Raw genomic sequence first — 23,615 nt, 5'->3', positions numbered from 1 at the left:
GATTTATTCAACTTCCTGTGATTCTCCACCACTTTATGTATCCAAATCAAGCTTCTCACAAAGTGATTCATCCTGGTTTGATTGGAAGGACGAAGAAGCTGTGCTATTCCCAAACTGGGAAACTGGAATCCACCTGATTGAAAGTGGGATAACTTCTTCATCCCAACTCCTATGAGATTTATTCAACTTCCTGATGATTCTCCACCACTTTATGTATCCAAATCAAGCTTCTCACAAAGAGATTCATCCTGGTTGATTGGAAGAACGAAGAAGCTGTGCTATTCCCAAACTGGGAAACTGGAATCACCTGATTTGAAAGTGGGATAACTTCTTCATCCCAACTCCTATGAGGTTTATTCAACTTCCTGATGATTCTCCACCACTTTATGTATCCAAATCAAGCTTCTCACAAGAGATTCATCCTGGTTTGATTGGAAGGACGAAGAAGCTGTGCTATTCCCAAACTGGGAAACTAGAATCACCTGATTTGAAAGTGGGATAACTTCTTCATCCCAACTCCTATGAGATTTATTCAACTTCCTGGTGATTCTCCACCACTTTATGTATCCAAATCAAGCTTCTCACAAAGAGATTCATCCTGGTTTGATTGGAAGGACGAAGAAGCTGTGCTATTCCCAAACTGGAAAACTGGAATCACCTGATTTGAAAGTGGGATAACTTCTTCATCCCAACTCCTATGAGATTTATTCAACTTCCTGATGATTCTCCACCACTTTATGTATCCAAATCAAGCTTCTCACAAAGTGATTCATCCGGTTTGATTGGAAGGACGAAGAAGCTGTGCTATTCCAAACTGGGAACTAGAATCACCTGATTTGAAAGTGGGATAACTTCTTCATCCCAACTCCTATGAGGTTTATTCAACTTCCTGATGATTCTCCACCACTTTATGTATCCAAATCAAGCTTCTCACAAAGAGATTCATCCTGGTTTGATTGGAAGGACGAAGAAGCTGTGCTATCCCAAACTGGGAAACTGGAATCACCTGATTTGAAAGTGGGATAACTTCTTCATCCCAAGCCTATGAGATTTATTCAACTTCCTGATGATTCTCCACCACTTTATGTATCCAAATCAAGCTTCTCACAAAAGATTCATCCTGGTTTGATTGGAAGGACGAAGAAGCTGTGCTATTCCCAAACTGGGAAACTAGAATCACCTGATTTGAAAGTGGATAACTTCCAAAGTCCCAACTCCTATGAGATTTATTCAACTTCCTGATGATTCTCACCACTTTATGTATCCAAATCAAGCTTCTCACAAAGTGATTCATCCTGGTTTGATTGGAAGGACGAAGAAGCTGTGCTATTCCCAAACTGGGAAACTGGAATCACCTGATTTGAAAGTGGGATAACTTCTTCATCCCAACTCCTATGAGATTTATTCAACTTCCTGATGATTCTCCACCACTTTATGTATCCAAATCAGCTTCTCACAAAGAGATTCATCCTGGTTTGATTGGAAGGACGAAGAAGCTGTGCTATTCCAAACTGGGAAACTGGAATCACCTGATTTGAAGTGGGATAACTTCTTCATCCCAACTCCTATGAGATTTATTCAACTTCCTGATGATTCTCCACCACTTTATGTATCCAAATCAAGCTTCTCACAAAGAGATTCATCCTGGTTTGATTGGAAGGACGAAGAAGCTGTGCTATTCCCAAACTGGGAAACTGGAATCACCTGATTTGAAAGTGGGATAACTTCTTCATCCCAACTCCTATGAGATTTATTCAACTTCCTGATGATTCTCCACCACTTTATGTATCCAAATCAAGCTTCTCACAAAGAGATTCATCCTGGTTTGATTGGAAGGACGAAGAAGCTGTGCTATTCCCCAAACTGGGAAAGGAATCACCTGATTAGAAAGTGGGATAAATTCTTCATCCCAACTCCTATGAGGTTTATTCAACTTCCTGATGATTCTCCACCACTTAATGTATCCAAATCAAGCTTCTCACAAAGAGATTCATCCTGGTTTGATTGGAAGGACGAAGAAGCTGTGCTATTCCCAAACTGGGAAACTGGAATCACCTGATTTGAAAGTGGGATAACTTCTTCATCCCAACTCCTATGAGATTTATTCAACTTCCTGGTGATTCTCCACCACTTTATGTACCCAAATCAAGCTTCTCACAAAGTGATTCATCCTGGTTTGATTGGAAGGACGAAGAAGCTGTGCTATTCCCAAACTGGGAAACTATAATCACCTGATTTGAAAGTGGGATAACTTCTTCATCCCAACTCCTATGAGATTTATTCAATTTCCTGGTGATTCTCCACCACTTTATGTATCCAAATCAAGATTCTCACAAAGTGATTCATCCTGGTTTGATTGGAAGGACGAAGAAGCTGTGCTATTCCCAAACTGGGAAACTAGAATCACCTGATTTGAAAGTGGGATAACTTCTTCATCCCAACTCCTATGAGATTTATTCAACTTCCTGATGATTCTCCACCACTTTATGTATCCAAATCAAGCTTCTCACAAAGTGATTCATCCTGGTTTGATTGGAAGGACGAAGAAGCTGTGCTATTCCCAAACTGGGAAACTGGAATCACCTGATTTGAAAGTGGGATAACTTCTTCATCCCAACTCCTATGAGATTTATTCAACTTCCTGATGATTCTCCACCACTTTATGTATCCAAATCAAGCTTCTCACAAAGAGATTCATCCTGGTTTGATTGGAAGGACGAAGAAGCTGTGCTATTCCCAAACTGGGAAACTGGAATCACCTGATTTGAAAGTGGGATAACTTCTTCATCCCAACTCCTATGAGATTTATTCAACTTCCTGATGATTCTCCACCACTTTATGTATCCAAATCAAGCTTCTCACAAGAGATTCATCCTGGTTTGATTGGAAGGACGAAGAAGCTGTGCTATTCCCAACTGGGAAACTGGAATCACCTGATTTGAAAGTGGGATAACTTCTTCATCCCAACTCCTATGAGATTTATTCAACTTCCTGGTGATTCTCCACCACTTTTGTATCCAAATCAAGCTTCTCACAAAGAGATTCATCCTGGTTTGATTGGAAGGACGAAGAAGCTGTGCTATTCCCAAACTGGGAAACTGGAATCACCTGATTTGAAAGTGGGATAACTTCTTCATCCCAACTCCTATGAGATTTATTCAACTTCCTGATGATTCTCCACCACTTTATGTATCCAAATCAAGCTTCTCACAAAGTGATTCATCCTGGTTTGATTGGAAGGACGAAGAAGCTGTGCTATTCCCAAACTGGGAAACTGGAATCACCTGATTTGAAAGTGGGATAACTTCTTCATCCCAACTCCTATGAGATTTATTCAACTTCCTGATGATTCTCCACCACTTTATGTATCCAAATCAAGCTTCTCACAAAGAGATTCATCCTGGTTTGATTGGAAGGACGAAGAAGCTGTGCTATTCCCAAACTGGGAAACTGAATCACCTGATTTGAAAGTGGGATAACTTCTTCATCCAACTCCTATGAGATTTATTCAACTTCCTGATGATTCTCCACCACTTTATGTATCCAAATCAAGCTTCTCACAAGAGATTCATCCTGGTTTGATTGGAAGGACGAAGAAGCTGTGCTATTCCCAAACTGGGAAACTGGAATCACCTGATTTGAAAGTGGGATAACTTCTTCATCCCAACTCCTATGAGATTTATTCAACTTCCTGGTGATTCTCCACCACTTTATGTATCCAAATCAAGCTTCTCACAAAGAGATTCATCCTGGTTTGATTGGAAGGACGAAGAAGCTGTGCTATTCCCAAACTGGAAACTGGAATCACCTGATTTGAAAGTGGGATAACTTCTTCATCCCAACTCCTATGAGATTTATTCAACTTCCTGATGATTCTCCACCACTTTATGTATCCAAATCAAGCTTCTCACAAAGAGATTCATCCTGGTTTGATTGGAAGGACGAAGAAGCTGTGCTATTCCCAAACTGGGAAACTGGAATCACCTGATTTGAAAGTGGGATAACTTCTTCATCCCAACTCCTATGAGATTTATTCAACTTCGGTGATTCTCCACCACTTTATGTATCCAAATCAAGCTTCTCACAAAGAGATTCATCCTGGTTTGATTGGAAGGACGAAGAAGCTGTGCTATTCCCAAACTGGGAAACTGGAATCACCTGATTTGAAAGTGGGATAACTTCTTCATCCCAACTCCTAGATTGATATTCAACTTCCTGATGATTCTCCACCACTTTATGTATCCAAATCAAGCTTCTCACAAAGAGATTCATCCTGGTTTGATTGGAAGGACGAAGAAGCTGTGCTATTCCCAAACTGGGAAACTGGAATCACCTGATTTGAAAGTGGGATAACTTCTTCATCCCAACTCCTATGAGATTTATTCAACTTCCTGATGATTCTCCACCACTTTATGTATCCAAATCAAGCTTCTCACAAAGAGATTCATCCTGGTTTGATTGGAAGGACGAAGAAGCTGTGCTATTCCCAAACTGGGAAACTGGAATCACCTGATTTGAAAGTGGGATAACTTCTTCATCCCAACTCCTATGAGATTTATTCAACTTCCTGGTGATTCTCCACCACTTTATGTATCCAAATCAAGCTTCTCACAAAGAGATTCATCCTGGTTTGATTGGAAGGACGAAGAAGCTGTGCTATTCCCAAACTGGGAAACTGGAATCACCTGATTTGAAAGTGGGATAACTTCTTCATCCCAACTCCTATGAGATTTATTCAACTTCCTGGTGATTCTCCACCACTTTATGTATCCAAATCAAGCTTCTCACAAAGAGATTCATCCTGGTTTGATTGGAAGGACGAAGAAGCTGTGCTATCCCAAACTGGGAAACTGGAATCACCTGATTTGAAAGTGGGATAACTTCTTCATCCCAACTCCTATGAGATTTATTCAACTTCCTGATGATTCTCCACCACTTTATGTATCCAAATCAAGCTTCTCACAAAGAGATTCATCCTGGTTTGATTGGAAGGACGAAGAAGCTGTGCTATTCCCAAACTGGGAAACTAGAATCACCTGATTTGAAAGTGGGATAACTTCTTCATCCCAACTCCTATGAGATTTATTCAACTTCCTGATGATTCTCCACCACTTTATGTATCCAAATCAAGCTTCTCACAAAGAATTCATCCTGGTTTGATTGGAAGGACGAAGAAGCTGTGCTATTCCCAAACTGGGAAACTGGAATCACCTGATTTGAAAGTGGGATAACTTCTTCATCCCAACTCCTATGAGATTTATTCAACTTCCTGATGATTCTCCACCACTTTATGTATCCAAATCAAGCTTCTCACAAAGAGATTCATCCTGGTTTGATTGGAAGGACGAAGAAGCTGTGCTATTCCCAAACTGGGAAACTGGAATCACCTGATTGAAAGTGGGATAACTTCTTCATCCCAACTCCTATGAGATTTATTCACTTCCTGATGATTCTCCACCACTTTATGTATCCAAATCAAGCTTCTCACAAATGATTCATCCTGGTTTGATTGGAAGGACGAAGAAGCTGTGCTATTCCCAAACTGGGAAACTGGAATCACCTGATTTGAAAGTGGGATAACTTCTTCATCCCAACTCCTATGAGATTTATTCAACTTCCTGGTGATTCTCCACCACTTTATGTATCCAAATCAAGCTTCTCACAAAGAGATTCATCCTGGTTTGATTGGAAGGACGAAGAAGCTGTGCTATTCCCAAACTGGGAAACTGGAATCACCTGATTTGAAAGTGGGATAACTTCTTCATCCCAACTCCTATGAGATTTATTCAACTTCCTGATGATTCTCCACCACTTTATGTATCCAAATCAAGCTTCTCACAAAGTGATTCATCCTGGTTTGATTGGAAGGACGAAGAAGCTGTGCTATTCCCAAACTGGGAAACTGGAATCACCTGATTTGAAAGTGGGATAACTTCTTCATCCCAACTCCTATGAGATTTATTATTCAACTTCCTGATGATTCTCCACCACTTTATGTATCCAAATCAAGCTTCTCACAAAGAGATTCATCCTGTTTGATTGGAAGGACGAAGAAGCTGTGCTATTCCCAAACTGGAAACTGGAATCCCCTGATTTGAAAGTGGGATAACTTCTTCATCCCAACTCCTATGAGATTTATTCAACTTCCTGGTGATTCTCCACCACTTTATGTATCCAAATCAAGCTTCTCACAAGAGATTCATCCTGGTTTGATTGGAAGGACGAAGAAGCTGTGCTATTCCCAAACTGGGAAACTGGAATCACCTGATTTGAAGTGGGATAACTTCTTCATCCCAACTCCTATGAGATTTATTCAACTTCCTGATGATTCTCCACCACTTTATGTATCCAAATCAAGCTTCTCACAAAGAGATTCATCCTGGTTTGATTGGAAGGACGAAGAAGCTGTGCTATTCCCAAACTGGGAAACTGGAATCACCTGATTTGAAAGTGGGATAACTTCTTCATCCCAACTCCTATGAGATTTATTCAACTTCCTGATGATTTCTCCACCTTTTATGTATCCAAATCAAGCTTCTCACAAAGAGATTCATCCTGGTTTGATTGGAAGGACGAAGAAGCTTGCTTTCCCAAACTGGAAACTAGAAGCACCTGAGTTTGAAAGTCTCCAAAGTCCTTACAGGGGAAGTTTTCCTCATGTATTATATCTTAAAAGAAATTAATAAATTTTTATAAAAAAATTTGAAAGGGAAAAAATCGAAATCATGTATTTAATAAACATTTCCAATGATGATAATTTAATTTTACTAAATTTAATTATTTTTAACATAGATGATTGAATGTATATTGAGTTATGATAGCCTTTGGTTTAGGGTTTGATAACATATGTTATAGTATTTTTGTAGTTTTATGGTTTGATTTTGAACTTATATTTTTTAATTTTTTTTCAGTTCGAATATATGTGTTTTAGTGACTATCTAATAGCTTTATTTAAACACTTTCTAAGTTTTCTTTTAAGTTTAAAGAAGTGTTTTTGCTTAGTATTGATTATAGGGTTTGGAAGACTCCTAGAAGACTTTAGTGTAGGTTTATTAACATATATTATAGTATTGTTTATTGGTTAGATTTTGGAATCTTAACTTAAAAAAGTTAACCTACATGAGTTTTGTTTTGTGTATATTAAACACTTATAAGTTTATTTTAAGTTTAATGAATGATTTTTAGCTATTTAGTAGTTATTTGATTAGTTTAAGGTTTAGAAGATTTTCAAAATATTTCCAAAAAGTCTTCTGACATATTTCCGCCTAAATTTTAGTATAATTTTGGTTTTCCCGCCTAAATTAGTAGAATTTTGGTTTCCCGCCTAAAGCGAAGTCTTCCAAAGTCTTCTCATGTATTAGATCTTAAAGTAATTTACAATATTTATAAATATATTTTGATAAGGAAAAAAATCCAAATCATGTAAATATAAACGTTTCTAAATGGTGTAAATTTAATTTTATTAAAATTGAATTATTTTTAACATAGATGAGTGAATGTTGATTGAATCATAATAGTCCCTTGGTTTAGGGTTTGATAACATATGTTTTAGTATTGTAAGTATTTTTAGGATTAGGTTTTGAAATCTTAACTTAAAAAAAAACAATTGACATATATGTGTTTAGTTTTGTGTATATTAAGCACTTTAAAAATTGATTTTAAGTTTCATTAAGTGATTGTTCATGAGTTTCACAGTGTATTTTTTTTTCCTATTTAGTTCTTATTTGATGTTATGGTCTAGAAGACTTCTCATTCCTTGGGAGAAGTCTTCTCTAGAAGAGTTCATGAAAAGTATTTTGTATCAAAAATATTTAACCTAATTCGAATTTTGTCTCTATATATAAAGAAAATTTACACATTCTCTTTCTTCATCTCAAATGACTGCAACAAAAATATCTAACCTCTCTCTAATCTCTTTAACCATCAAACATCAACTTTAAATCAATTTCTCATTTTTTCTTATGTCTTCTCACTAATTTTTTTTTTTGCAGGTTTTTCATTACATAGTTCTCATCTTTCACTCATTCAAAGATATATCTATAAATTTGGATATGTATTTTTATGTGTTTTATATATTAAATTCTAAAAAGCTATAGATTCAACCTAACGTGACTGTTTTTGTTTATTATATAAGCATAAAAATCATATTTTTGAAAAAAATTCTGTTTTGAAGCCATTTGAATGTTTTTAAATTTGTAGTTTTTTCAGATGTGAGACAGACTTTGAAAGACTTTTCAGAATAGCCTCGAAAGACTTTTCGGAAGACTTCTTCAGGAAGTCTTTCAACGTCTTTTTCCTAAAGTGGTAAAATTTTTGGATATGTATTTTGTGTGTTTTATATATTAGATTTTTAAAATTTATAGATTCAACCTATTGTGACTGTTTTGTTTATTATTTTAGCATAAAAAAATTTTGAAGTTTTTTACGGTATTGAAGTCATTTGAATGCTTTTGAATATGCAGTTTTTTTTCCAGATCTGAGCGAGACTTTGGAAGATTTTTCAGAAGACTCCTGGAAGACTCTCAGAAGACTTCCCAAGAAGTTTTCTTCTAATGTATTTTATTCTAGAAGACCTTCCACAAAATCTTCTAGAAGTCTTCCGAAGTCTTCTGCCGAAAGTGGTACAAAGGGATGATGTCAAGTGGAGTCCAAGCTTATCTATGTTAAAAAAGGATATCTAGCTCCATGTGTAATAGTTTTGTTAATTTATGGTATTTTTTATGATTTGTATGTGTACTATTTTAGTTGTGAATTATTTTGTAAACTTGAACAGGTGTTAATCAAAGAATTTGGTCAATATGTTCATCTTTTTTCAAAAGTACTTGACATTATTAAAGTTATTGATACAACGTACCAAGATTTTTTTTAACTATTCTACCCGGTCATAACAATACACAACAACACAAAACTTAGTCAAATTTACTAAAACTAAGAGAAAATAATTCTCAAGAAAACTTAGTCAAATTCACAAAAATGAAAATTGAATTTTAAGTGAAAATTGAAATTTAAATTTCATGGAAGTTAAAAATTATATCTTATGATCTAAAAAGACACATTAAACCACATAACTTGATATACTTGAAGTTACTTAAAACTTTTGAAAGTTAAAAAACATACATTGAAGTTACTTAACATTCTTGAAAATCTAACGTATAAAACTTCTTAAGATTTGTTAGCTCGTGTTAATGTAGGAGCTACTTAAGAAGTTTTCTTGGATTAGCTAGAAACATTCGTAAACATGAATATTTGAAATCACATAATTATCACAAATAAGTTATGAATTTCATCCAGGAACCCCAATATTAACTAATATACATAAATTAATAAAAAATATTAAAATTTTATTCAATTATAGAGAAAATAAAAGTTCATTAAACGCTGACGTAGAATACTTTATGAAAGTCTTCCTGAAGAAGACTTCTTAGAAATTCTTTCATTTAGGTCATTTTTGCAATTGCAAATTTACAAAGGAAGACTTCTAGAGAAGTCTACTCTACAACAGACATCTTGAAAAGTCTTCCTTTGTAAATATTAGCTTACTTTTCAAAATTGGATATCAAGAACTTATCAAAAGTCTTACAGATTAGTTTTACAATTGACCAAAGTTCTACAGATATTCGACTTTTTCTAAAAGACTTCTCTTGAAGTCTTCTTGGAGAAGTCTTCTCACGTTCACATGAAGTCTTCTCACTGTCGTAAGAAGTCGGTGTAGATCAATTTTGCAATTGACTTTATTTGAATTTTTCAGAAAAGACTTCTTTAAAAATCTTCCGTCATAAGTTTTCTCTCGTAACCAAAAGTTTAGGTTTGACCAAAAATCCGGAATAAAATTTGAGAACACTTTTTAAGAAGTCTTCTCATTAATTTTTAAGTTTTTACTATTAATTATAAATGCATAACTAACATACGAAGATTTCTTACGATAGTGAGAAGACTTCATTTAATAGTAGAGAAGACTTTCGTAGAAGTGTTCTATAAAAGTCAAAATTTTGACAAATTTTGGTCAATTGCAAAACTAATTTATTTTTTCTTGACAAATAAAAGCTAGATAGAGAAGTCTTCTCTAAAAAAACTCACAAAAAGTAAACTGAAAAACTAACCTATGTATTGACTTCTAGAGAAGTTTTCTTCGCAAAACAGATACGAAAAAAAATTCAAATATCATTTTTAGATTTGGTGAAATTCATGTTTAGCTTTTACAAGCACACATAACTTCTTAATAGAAGTTACTCACTCGTTCTTGACCATGAATCACGAACTTGAGTAACTCTAATAAGCTTATAGTTTTTGAATAAAAAAAGTTGAGATTTTTGGATGAAATAAGTGATAAAGTGAAAGGGAAATGGTTTATGTGTGTAAAAAATGAGTATATGAAGATGTATATGTATATGTTGATTTAAGGTGCGTTTAGATTTTGGAATTGGTTGTTCATGGTGGTTGGTATTTTGATGACAATAAAAATATTGTGAATAAATGAGAAAAATGAGGATGAATGAGTAAAATACTCATTTTCAAAAAAAAAATAAAAAAATAATGGCATTTTCATGAATAACTCAAACTTTTAGGGGCAAATGAAAATTTCAAAAAAAGCATGGATCATTTTTGTGTTTGGCTTCAATTTTTGAGTCATATTTGAAAAAAACTCCATTTATTAATTTATAGCTTTTATTAAAGGAAATTAGGCTTACTAACCACATAAAAACACACAAATTCACTAGCTATCCAAAAAACCTTCCACTCTCCTACTTTTTCTTCTTATCTCTCTCTTCCTTTTTTCTACAAATCTTTTTTTTTGTCATCAATTACAGACTCATACTAACTCTGTGAACTACACCAGAAGATCCTGATCCATGTGAACGACGAAACACGGTTGTTTACTAACACTGCGTGCTAGACTATCCGCCTTTGAGTTTTGCGTCCTTGGTACATAGGTGATCTCTGATCTAATGAAAATTTTTCTCTGGGTCTTGATATCTTCCAAATAATTTGCATTTTGCTGGCCATTCTTCTGGTTCTGAAACCATCTTCGCCAATTAAGAACAATTTGTTGCAAATGTAACCTGAAATTGACGTAAGTTTTGCATACATTCCATTACCCATAATAGAGCTTCTATCTCCGCATGCAGAGGAGTGAGACAAGCCCGGACATTCCTCACCCCCAACAGCCCATCAAAACCTTCTAAAGTACTGAGCCAACCTTGTCCTGAGAAAGTATCATTTTTCTTCCAAGAGCCATCTGTGAAGCACTATCTTCCTGGGATCAATGGAAGGGTTGTAGGCTCGACTGGTAATACTCTCTTGTTTTCCTGTAGTACATGTGCCTCAGCCCAGAGTGTTGACTAAGTTTCTGCCAATTTGAGCATATCTCGAGGATCTATATCCAAATTACTAAAAACTTTACTATTTCTTCCTTTCCAGATATACATAGTATCCACGCAAACTGATGATCCTCCATATGCGGGAAGACTCGCCAAAAGAGATGATCCACATTTGTGAAAAGGGAGCTTGTGGGGAAAATAGTTGGGTTTGATGTTATCTTGGAGAGAGCCCAAACCTGAAATGCTGGAGGACATTCAAAAAACACATGGTTGATCGATTCCTCAACCGCTCCACATCGTGCACAACATATATCCCCTTGTATCCCTCGCGCTTTAGATTCTTCTTTACTGCTATACACCCTGTCACTAATTGCCATAGAAAATGATTAATTTTTGGGGGGGCACCGTATTTTCCAACAGAACGCCTTCAATGCATCAACTGTAGGTCAAAACAGTAAAGGTGGTCTTTTCCTATCTAGGTAGACCCGTTCTATCTGATATCCTGATTTAACCGTATACTTTCCATTATTTGTGAAATGCCAGCCATTCCTGTCTATCATCTGGGTTCTACTCAGTGGTATGCTTTTTATAATTTTCACATCCTGGGGATCCATCAAAGCCCGGAGTGCCTAGGAGTTCCAGGTTCGCGAAGTAGAATCAATAAGAGAATCCACTGTTAGGTTTGGGTAAAAATTGTGTTGATTTTTATTTGCTGGTCTCGGGCGAGTGGTTGGGAGCCATGGGCCATTCCATACAGATATAGATGATCCTGATCCCACCCTTTTAATTAGTCATTTGATAACCAGAGATCTAGCAGAAACAATACTCCACCAGCCATATGAAAAATAATATGAACGAATCGGTTCCAGGGGTGAGGCGTTCCTGTAATACCAACCTTTGAAAACTCGAGCAAATAAAGTATTTGGCTTCTCTATCAGGCGCCATAACTGTTTACCAAGCATCACCGTATTGAAATCAGTGATATCATTAAATCCTAAACCTCCGTCCTCCTTATTTACACATATTTTATCCCATGATTTCCAGTGCATGCCTCTTGTGTTTCTCCCTGGACTCCACCAGAATTGTGCAACCGCGCTTGTCAGTTTTTTTGCGGTTGCCTTAGGTAAACGATAGCAAGACAAGACATGATTTGGTAATGCCGTAACCACTGATTTTATAATTACTTCCTTTCCTCCTTTTGTGAAAAATTTAAATGTCCAGCCATTAACTCTATTATTTAGCCGGTCTTGCACAAAGCTAAAAGCTTGTATTTTGGATCCCCCCAAACTTTCTGGAAGACCTAGATAAGATCCTATGCCTCCAATATTCTTGATTCCTAAAATATCTCGCAACTCCTGTTTAAACGGTTCCTCAATTTTGTGCCCAAATTGAATGGAGAACTTATCAAAATTTATAAGTTGACCGGATACTACCTCATATTCCTTCAATATCTTGAGAATAGTTTGACATTCTTCCTTTGAGCCTTACAAAAGAAAAGACTATCGTCCGTAAATAGCAAATGAGATATCGATGGACATGCTCTAGCTACCTTCATCCCCGTTAGGTGTCGTTCTCTCTCCGCCTTTTTAATATTTACAATTAAAGCCTCAGTACACAAAATAAATAAATAAATTAATAAGGTGATAAAGGATCTCCTTGTCGTAAGTCCCTATGTGGAGTAATAAGGCACCGTGGTTGACCATTTAGTAGAACCCGATATTGTACCGATGATATACACTCCATCATTAAAGTAATCCAATGAAAATCAAAGCCCATCTTCTGTCTCAGAGCCTTGATGAAATCTCATTCCACTCTATTATACACTTTACTCATGTCCGTTTTAATCGCCATATATTTTCCTTGACATGCCTTATTAGTCCGTAATCCATGAAACATTTCATGAGCTATAAAGATATTATCCGAAATCCACTGTCCTGGCACAAAAGCTGATTGAGTTTCTGATATGAGGGCGGGTAGACAGATTTTCAACCGCTGACATAAAGCTTTTTTATTAATTCATATATTTTCTACTGTAAATATATTTAACCAAATACAAAATATGGTTCTGCTTCATATTAATTAATTTAAATAATTAAATTAATAATAAAAGATACTATTTTATTTTAATAACTTATGTTATTAATAATAAAAGTGTAAACTCTCTTACTAATGTTAAAATATAAATATTTTATTAAATAAAATTATAATAGTTAATTTTTTAATCAAAGTAAATATTCAAAATTATTATATCATTATAAATGAAATAATACATATTTAACTACATAAAATCAAATAAAATCAAATTACATTTGGTGATGAACCATTGCAACCTTTTATGTTAGAACATCTCCAATCCAACCTTTTTTTTTTTAATATTTTTTCTTTGAAATAAATGTTTTATATTATAGATGTGTATTTGCTTCAATGTAAGCTTATACAATATTGTTTCTCTATTATAGAAAAAAATGTAGAAGAATACTTTTTTTACTCAAAATATTATAAGAAATTGTGGACAATTGTGAATCACAACTAGAATAACAGCATAAAAAAATCACAACAACCACAAATTTGTTATAACATTTGGTAATGAGTCATTGCAACTTTTTGTGGTAACCTTTGGAGCCACTAAATTAGCGTTGGAATGTTTGACTGTCAAACATTGCAATCATTAGTCTTGTATATAAAAAATTGTGGAGAATTGTAAATCACAACCATAATAACAGCACAAAAACATCACAACAATCACCAAATGATTAGGAAAGAAAAAGATTCATTTTTAAAAAAAATTCATCAAAGATCTTTGTAAAAGACAAATAAACATGAAAAAATTCATTGGTTTAAAGAGGTTGTTAGAATATCTAAGAATGCCTTTTTTAATCTAAGAAGTGCATAGATTTTAAGAAATTATATTTTCATTTATTTTCATATATAAATTTTCACACATCTTTAAATAATTTTTTAAATATCTAAAATATCTAAAAATAATCTGATAGTACTATTTGTTAGGTAATTTAATTATTTTTATGATATTATATATTTACAAAATTAAATAAATCAATAAATATAATTTTAGGTTTCATGCTGTTTCACTTTGGACAGTTAAACTCAAACTTTCACTTAAGTGTAAAACGGTTGATGCCAAAAATATTTACCATATTGTATATACTTGTTATCAGAAGGTAATTTGAGTAAAAAAAAGACCAAAATATGTATATCTTCAAGCACACATTCTTACAGCTAGAGACATAAACATTAAACATATTAATAATACTAATCCAAGAATATTTAAAGATGTTCCTTTTCTTCGTAAAAGTTGAATTGGTTTCTAAGTGGTTGTCAAAATGTCTAAGGATGTTGTAATGGATAAACATTAAAAAACTAAGGATGTTTTAATGCTGTAAAAGACACAAAAACTAAACATAATACCATAAAGGATTGATTGGTCTCATTCAAATCGATTTCAATTTGTTTGAAAGGGTTCTCTGGCCATAAATTCTATGTTGTAACTTAGTAGTAATTTTTTTTTATTTCAAAATTTTTAATAATTTTTTGGGTCATAATCTATTAATATAATTTATGTATAATTGAGAAAACTATTAAACTAGCAGAAACCATTGAACTATATATTGCTGATTACCTTTCTATTTTGAAAAATACAAAAGTATTGATTCAAGTTTATACAAGAAACTTAATCCTACAACAACTACAATACTAATCTCTATGCACAAACATATGTGTTCACTGATTACCTTTTATTTTTACTGCTTTCCCAATTTTAATTTTATTTATAAGATATCATAAATGATAAAATTGACCATCTTATTTACTATTTTGACCAATTTTATTTGATTAATAAGATTTTCTAAATAATAAACTGGACCATTTTTTAATTTATAATATTTCCTAAATGATAAATTTGACCACTCTAATTTTTGTTAATAAGCATCCTATATGATAAAGTCGACCAATTTTTGGAAATAAATTTATATTTGTACCAAAATATTATTTTAATTAATTTAAAAAAATTATTACCATGTTACGAATTATTCAAATATTTTGAGTTCAATTACACTTTAGCTATCTCTTTTAGTAAATCGATAACTTAATTTAAATAATTTTGTCTAAAAAGAAATACATAAAATTTTCAATTAAGTTTCATCAAACATAAAAATTTATATATATAATTTCATTTTGAAACTTATCGAAACAAAGATCAGAGTTAATGATATTATTTGATTTATAATTTATTATTAATTAAAACATAACTATTCCAATATATTGACTAAAAGAAATCAACTATAAAGTATAGGTTTACTTTAGCTGAATATAACATAAATTAAAATGAGATAACACACATGTCAATACATGGATTTTATTTTTATAGTTTCAATATTTTTTCCATACCTAAAATCTCTTTAAACATTTTTTTCACTATCCCAATCATTAATTTTTTGCATAAAAATAGTCAAAGAAAAATCAGAAATAAAATAATTTTCTACTTAAAATGGCAAGGTAGTAAATAGTATTTTTTTACCCAGGGTCTATCTATCTATATATATACATATGGAATCTCTTTGTAAACCCCAAAAGTAAAGAAAGTAATCTCTCTATATAAGATTCTAGTTTTGAGAAGTGGTGAGATAAAAGATTACGTTCATTTCGAAGGTGTGTGAATATACATACTACACGTTCTATCATATCTAAATAATTTTCTACATTCTCTTATTTACACAGGGTGGAGGAAGAAAGATGGTGTGGTCTCGGAGGTCCGCTCAGGTGTCCTCGGGTGACGACGAAGAGAAAATTGTACGGGAGACGAGGTCTCAGGGACAGAACTCAAGGAGACTTGAGGAAACAATGGAGCGAAAGAGGAGGAACCGTAAGATGGTGAGGCTGTACGAAGAGTCTGACGGCGACGAGGAAGAGAAGGAGAAAAATGACGAGGATGAGAAGGAAGGAGGAGAGAAGCTCCATGGGGCGAAACCGGTTGGTGAGCCGGTTAAAGTTAGTGGTAAAGGCAAAGGGAGAAGAACCCATTACAGGCAGTTCGAGCACGGCGGTAACAGATACCAGCTGGTGAGTTGTGTTGACTAGATTGATGCATTATTATGGGTTTCGAGTGCACCTTGTTTAATTACTTGTTGGTTATTGCATCGTTGAATCTAGGGTTTTGAACGAACTTTGATTTCTGTGTGAGAATTTATTAGTCATAGCTGCTCTTTTTATTTGGTTTAGAGACTGGGTGTTTTTCTTATTACATCATCATTCCCCTTTGCACCTGAATGCTTAGAGGCCATTTGCATCTCTGACATTCATTTAATTCTTGCACAGGAGGATTCGGTGCTCTTGTATCAAGAAGACAATAGTCTAAAGCTTTATGTTGCCATTATCAAGGTACTTGTGTACGTGCTGCCGAATGTTTTATATATGCTTACCAGTTCTTCCAAGTAAGACTTAAGTTCTTTTTTTGTGGTAGGATATTACCCAAAAAAAAGATGGACGCATGATGATTCTGGGACAGTGGTTTTATCGTCGAGAAGAAGCAAAGAAAAAGGGTGGTGGAAACTGGGAAGCAAATGATACACGAGAACTGTTCTACAGTTTCCATTTTGATGAGGCCCCCGCAGAATCTGTGATGCATAGATGTGTGGTGTATTTTATCCCAGCTCATAAGCAACTTCCGAAACGCAGAGATAACCCTGGTTTTATCGTGCGAAAGGTGTATGATACCGATGAAAAGACGCTGTGGGAATTGACTGATAAGGTTTATGAAGTTTCAAAACAACGTGAAATTGACCTCCTTGTGGAAAAGTCAATGTCGAGACTGGGTGATCTTCCTGACCTTGAAACTGAGGAACATGTAGAGAAGGCTAAAAGATCTTCCCGGAAAGTAAACATACCTCCTGCTGATGTTAGAAAGGAGGAAGATGAGTATCATTCTATCCTACGCAAGTTTGATTCACTTACAGGTGATGCTCATCGTAACAAATGTTTGGCGAAGCTTCTGAAAGCAGTCCAAAACATATGCTCCAACGCTGGTGATGAAAGAAAGTTGGGTTCAGCTGGATCCCATCTTGAACAGGCTGAAAGTGGATCTCACGATAATCCGTTAAAGGTCTTAAACTATACTTTTCTATCCTTTTGATCAAAGTCTCTCTTTTCATACACTCACCTTTCATATTTGTTCCTGCCAAAAATTTTACCAAATAACATTCTGATAATCTGAAATCTATCAAGAATTCATTAGTTGCTGGAATAACCCTTTGTTTAAACTGCTTGACAGAATGAGAGTTTTCTCTGGCCGAATGATGCTGTTCCTCGGGTTTGTGCTCTTGAGTTGGCTTTACATGTATCTCTTGCATCGGATTATTCTAAATACAATCAAAGGATTAGGGCGTTGGCATTCAATCTCAAGGTTAGAATCTGCATTGATTGTTTGTGCATATATGCTCCTTATTCATAATAGTTGATCTATGAATTTATGTCACATTCTGATATGACCTGCTAAATTTTGAAATGCCTTATGATGATTTGCACAGTAATTCCTTTTTTTTTTGTCTGTAGAACACTGCACTGCTGGCTAAACGACTGCTCAATGGGGAGTTAGAACCTGCAAAGATTTTGAAAATGTCACCCACTGAGTTAAAGGTTAGGAAATTTTTTATATTACATAACTTGTATAAAGATTAATCTGAATTTGTTCTATAATGCGCAAATAGTAATGATTATTTCTTACATGTTAAACAAATAAGATTTGGTTTTATGGGATTCAGGAGGGTCTAACTGATGAGGAAACAGAGAAGAACGAGCCTGATGATGCGGTACGGATGCAGGTTTGTTCATTTCTGACAGTCAGTTTTATCCAGTTTCTTGGATTTCAGTTCGAGAATGTCTTTGACCATGTCATGTATTGGCTTTGGATGCAGATGACCGATGTACGATGCTCGAGATGCAGTGATATTAAAGTTGGCCTGAAGGATATCATTCAAGCTGGGCGTGGAGATCGCTATCAGGTTCTTGTGCTTTCCATATTAAGATCTTCTTCTTCTCTTTTCTGTGCATATTCTTTGATCATAATATTCACACACTGATTTTGTTTTATGCATCTAGCTGGAGTGTATTGCCTGTGGACATTCATGGTATGCCTCAAGGGATGAGGTATCCACTCAGACTAAAGACACTGAACAACCTGCCCAAGGCACTAAGACTGCAGACGTTGAGAAGAATTTAACCAGTCCTCATGGAGCTGGGAAGAACGCAACAGAAGAATCGTTGAAGACAACCAATGACTTTAATGCTGACAACAATCCTGAAGCCACCAAGTAAAAAAAAGGAGAGAATGTTTAGGGTTCAAAGCCTTCTACCTTATGTTTAGACTTTGGGTATTAAATTGAACTTGGTTAAAATTTAACATTTGATTAACATTTTAGTTATTTAATCAAGGTAAAGCTTATTTATCAGTTATCAATGGATTTTGATTTCATTACCAGTACAGCAGAATTTGGAATATATATATTATTTTTATTTATTATTATTATATTAAAACTAAACTTCAGAAGTTTTGGCTCTTTCGATTTTAGAAAATTCCCATTATAGAGTTTGTACCTTTTGCGGATTCGAGATTTGGTAATTCTGTGCTACTATCTAATCTCTCAGTACACAGATATAATCAGTGTTTTTACTCTTCTACTTTTCAATAATAGTTTTATCTTGTAATGAGGAAATCTGAAGCATAGTTTCTTAGATTCTGCCTACAATTTATTGGTTCATGTTTGGTGTTTTGAATATACTTTAAACTTAATTTAAAAATATTATTATTATAAAATTTATTGATTATATTATTTTATTATATTTTATACATTTTATGATAAAAATGACAAATGATCTTTCATATTCTTCTCAGTTTATTCATATATATATAAATTATAAAATTATAAAATAATCTTTGCTATTTAAATTATAAAATTATAATATGGTTTTAACATACATTGATATAATTTCCACTATTCAAACATTTTCGAAGATAAAATTGTTTGTCACGTGTTGATTAAGTGAGGTTTTTACTGTATTATGTGGTAATTAAATCGTATTACGTGGTAATTGACAGAAAAAAAATCATTTATGCCAAACAATTTTTTTTCGTGTAACTCATTAGTTAGTTTTTCTCTTTAACGTTTTGTTCTATGACTTTTTCAGCAAAGAACCTAAAACAGAGAAAACTAACTAATGAATTACATGAGAATGAAATCGTTTTTTTTTTTTTTTTTTTTTTTCGTTGACAAAAAAAAAAAAAAAAATCAACATGTGATAGACAGTTTATCTTAGATAATGTTTGACTAGTAGAAGTTAGATTGATGCATGTTAAAAACAGATTTTGTAAGTTTATGTATTGAATTTAAATTTTGTACTAGTTGATTTATGTTTCGCACAAGTGAAGTTTTTATGCATTGATCAGGATCGTTGACCCCTATTGATGTAGAAATTGATCGATTTCCTGTTATCAGTTAACAACAACTCATCTTTCGTAGCATTTGACTAACAGAAATTAAGTCAATGTATGTTAAACCACAAATTTTGAAAATTCATGTATAGAAATTGAATTTTTTTACTAGTTGATGTATATTTTCGCACATGTGATGTGTTTATGTACTGATCGGGAACGGTTTCCCATTGACGTAGGAATTGGACGATTTTCCTTATAGATGGCTTACTATTTCTGAGAATTGCAGCCCTTATAGATGACAATTATTTTACATGGATTCTATGGTATATTCGGAAGGGACCCAGCGAATAAAAAAATGTGTGAACTAACATTAAATGCATCAAAATTAGGTATTTTAATAAAAGAATTTAAAATAAAATCTTCTCTATCTACAATTCTAATATACATAAAATTTTAATACTTTAACAAAATACACAATTTTAAAATAAATACATATTTAGAAATTAAAATAATAAAAATACATATATTAATGTGATTATAAACATTAAAATAAGCAAGAAAATAATTTATGTTAAACTTTTATACATTTCGAATTTAATAATAGTATAAATTGAAAACAAAAATTAATTTAATTTAAAATTATAAAAATGGATTTACAGAACAATTTATCCCAAAAAGAAAAGAAATGGGTCTACAAAAAATAGGGTGAACTAGCTGGATGAATATAATGAGGAGATAAATTGGTGAAAAAATTTATTAAAATATTGGAAGGATGTGACAATTTTGTCCAAAATTGGACAATATTCTTTTTACATGCGCATGAAAGTGGGTTAACACGCACCTCCAACATATTTTTACACATAATATTTTCATCCTACATTTGTATAAAATAGAATGTGTGGTGTTACATATTTGTATGAAGTTGGCATGTTGGCAAGGTGCATGCAATACAAGGATGAGAAGATTTACAACATATGTTAAACACTGCAAAAAGATATATTACAGTAATGTAGTGAATAGAACACAATAACCATTACATGACAAAAGAAAAACAATAGAAAGAGGAGAATGAAGAGGAAAACAAAGAAACAAAAAAAAAAGAAACAAAAAATGACTACACGTTGTAATATACTATACTATGTCAAAATAAAATAGTATAATACAATATTTATAATATCCTATAAACGATTTCATGGTGGTTGTTAGAAAAAAACTTTGTACATATTACAATAGTGCATATTACAAATTGACACATTATTGCATAGAATAGTATAAGCAAAATGTATATAAGAAAAACAACAAATGTGGTGGACTTTTCACTTTTCGTTTTTCTTTTTATCAAATCTCATTTAATTCATCCAATTTTCCTCTTTTCACATAACCATTATTCTTTAATTGATCTACTTTTCCTCTTTTTATCAAATCTCGTTTCTCACCCCCAGCCTCAGGACTCTCTCTCGTTTTGTTTTATTCTTTCAAAAATCACAACTGCGAGTAAGCATCACTAATGGCACTTTTGTCTTTGTCTGATAATATGTATATATTCTAACACTTAACAGCATATGGTTAGATAGTGAAACTTAATTGTTTTTAGGTGTTAAACACAGCAAATTTCCAAAAAAGGTTACTTAAGAAAAAAATTGGACAAAAAATGGTATGACCCAAAAATATTTTTAAAATTATAATAAATAAAAAAATGAAAATGAAAAGAGTATTATAAAAGGGGGAAATAAGAGGGGATAGTGAAAATAAAATATTAGTAATTAGGAAATTTTAGGAGAAACTACCTAAACTACAATATTTCTAATACCATTTTTCATGTTTATTTTAATCATATTTATTATTAATTTTAAAAAGGGAAATAAACACTTATAACCTTAGGGTGTTTCAAAAAAACCTAGGTTAGCTAATTAAAACTTAGAGTTTAGATTTGAGGGGTGCGGTTTTGGAGGGTAGAGTTTAGGCTTTTTATAATTTTTTTTTTGTCAGCAACTTAAACCGATTCATATAGACTTTGCAAACCAAAATGGTAACTCTGCATCCATATGGAAAACAAACGACGGTTGCTTTCTTGCACTGCGTACGAAACTGTCCGTCCTTGAATTATGCGTCCATGGTATATGAATGAGCTCTGAGCTGTTGAAACTTCTCTTGAGGATCTTTATGTCTTCCAAATAACTTGCAAAGGCTAACAATTTTTTTTGTTCTGAAATCATCTTCACCGACTGAGAACAATCCGTTGGAAATGTAACACTAAACTGTCATACATTCCTCATGCATTTCATTGCCTAAATGAGAACATCTATCTCCGAGTGAAGTGGAGACTGACTCGCTCTTGTATTCCTCACTTAATAAATATATAAATAAATACTTAAAATTTAAAGTAAAAATTATAAAATAGTTTCAAAAATAATTTTTTTAATTTCAAAAATAAAATATGAAAAACAGAATTCCAAAAAAAAAATCAAAAGAAAAACGTGAATTGGTGCCAACACATAATTCATTTTTGTTATATATTAAAAAATAAAATATTTTCATTTTTTGTTATATATTTTAATAATTATTTATATTTATATCTATAATGAAAGGGTACAATTGTCTTTTGACTCTTTAATGAATAAGGTATTTGCGAAAATATCTCTTTAATGAAGATAAACGTGAATTGTGGTACAAAAATAAGGTAAACCTCAAATTTTCCCATATTTTTTATTACTTTCTAACTAGTTTAAATATGTGCCTTGCACATAATGAACATTGTAAATATATATATATAATTTTATGTAGTATATGTTTTCTTACATATTATGAAATAATAAATAGATATTATATAATTAAAAAATTAGTAACTATTACATATATAATTAAATTGGTGCCAACACAGAAATAAATTTTATTAATCCAAACAATCAGTTTTTAATTGTATATGAAATATAATCAAATTTAAATAATATTAACATAAATATATAGTATATTTTTAATATTGATATATATATATAAAATAATGCTTTCTATTCATACGGCCTTTTGATCATTTGTATTTTTAATAACAATAACTTTAAATCATTGATAACAAAATTTTATTTATAAGATGTTTAATAGTATTATTATTTAATAACTTTAAAAACAAATTCAATGCACTGTTTGAAATTTAAATATTAACTTGTCACTATTTGTTAAAAGTTTTTATCAAAAAAAAGTTTTAAACGCAAATTTTAAAGTTAAAATATTTATGTACTTTTAACCTTAATATTTATTAAATGAGACTTACTACTTATATGATTTTGTAATCATTTGTATCTTTTCATAAAAAAAATTTGAAACCAGAGGAATGGCGAGCATTTGAAAGCTATCTGGAAGATATTAAGCTTTTGCGACGCAGTTTCGTCAACTCAGATATTGTTCATGTTTCTAGGACGGAGAACCTAAGGGTGGATAGCTTGGCACGTAGTGCTCGGAAACAACCGTCTTTCGTCGTGCATATAGACGCAGAGTTACCACATTGGTTTACAGAGTCTACATGAGTCTGTAAATGTCTGTTTTTAAAAAAAAAAAAAATTTTTAAATCATGGAGCACAAAAATTTTTTTTTTTTTTTTTGTCAGCAACAAAAACAGACTCATATAGACTCCGTGAACCAAACTGGTAGCTCTGTATCCATATGGACTACGAACGAGGGTTGTCTTCTTGCACTACGTGCTAGACTATCCGCCCTTGAATTTTGCGTCCTTGATATATGGATGAGCTCTGAGCTGTGGAAACTACCTTTCAGGATCTTTATATCTTCCAGATAACTTGCGAATGCGGGCCATTTCTCGGGTTCAGAAACCATCTTCACCAACTGAGAACAATCCGTCG

The 23,615-nt window shown here is 32.9% G+C and overlaps 1 protein-coding gene across 2 annotated transcripts; it reads left to right on the top strand.

Annotated features, from left to right (window-relative positions):
• Positions 1–12,815: 12,815 nt before the first annotated feature.
• LOC103833925 lies at positions 12,816–22,717 on the top strand. 2 transcript variants are annotated; one of them, XM_018653708.2, is made up of 8 exons: positions 12,816–16,394; positions 16,650–16,712; positions 16,795–17,433; positions 17,602–17,733; positions 17,883–17,966; positions 18,092–18,151; positions 18,245–18,331; positions 18,429–22,717. In XM_018653708.2, exons 1-8 carry the CDS (start codon positions 16,068–16,070, stop codon positions 18,642–18,644), a joined length of 1,608 nt encoding a protein of 535 aa, XP_018509224.1. In that variant the 5' UTR covers positions 12,816–16,067; the 3' UTR covers positions 18,645–22,717. The 2 variants fall into 2 exon arrangements, with proteins under 2 accessions (XP_018509224.1, XP_033136492.1); XM_033280601.1 differs by having other exon boundaries at positions 18,092–18,331.
• The last annotated feature ends 898 nt before the right edge of the window (positions 22,718–23,615 follow it).

The sequence above is a fragment of the Brassica rapa genome, chromosome A09 (assembly GCF_000309985.2).
Source record: "Brassica rapa cultivar Chiifu-401-42 chromosome A09, CAAS_Brap_v3.01, whole genome shotgun sequence".
Classification (NCBI taxonomy): Eukaryota; Viridiplantae; Streptophyta; class Magnoliopsida; order Brassicales; family Brassicaceae; genus Brassica; species Brassica rapa.
Note: the sequence above shows the minus strand (reverse complement) of the source record. Positions and strands in the feature narration are given on the sequence as shown.

Excerpts from the sequence above, each read along its gene's own strand:
- LOC103833925 (XM_033280601.1), top strand. The coding sequence starts at position 16,068 with ATGGTGTGGTCTCGGAGGTCCGCTCAGGTGTCCTCGGGTGACGACGAA. Across the intron at positions 16,713-16,794 it reads TTTATGTTGCCATTATCAAG|GATATTACCCAAAAAAAAGA; the intron begins GTACTTGTGTAC and ends TTTTTGTGGTAG. Across the intron at positions 18,332-18,428 it reads GGCGTGGAGATCGCTATCAG|CTGGAGTGTATTGCCTGTGG; the intron begins GTTCTTGTGCTT and ends TTATGCATCTAG.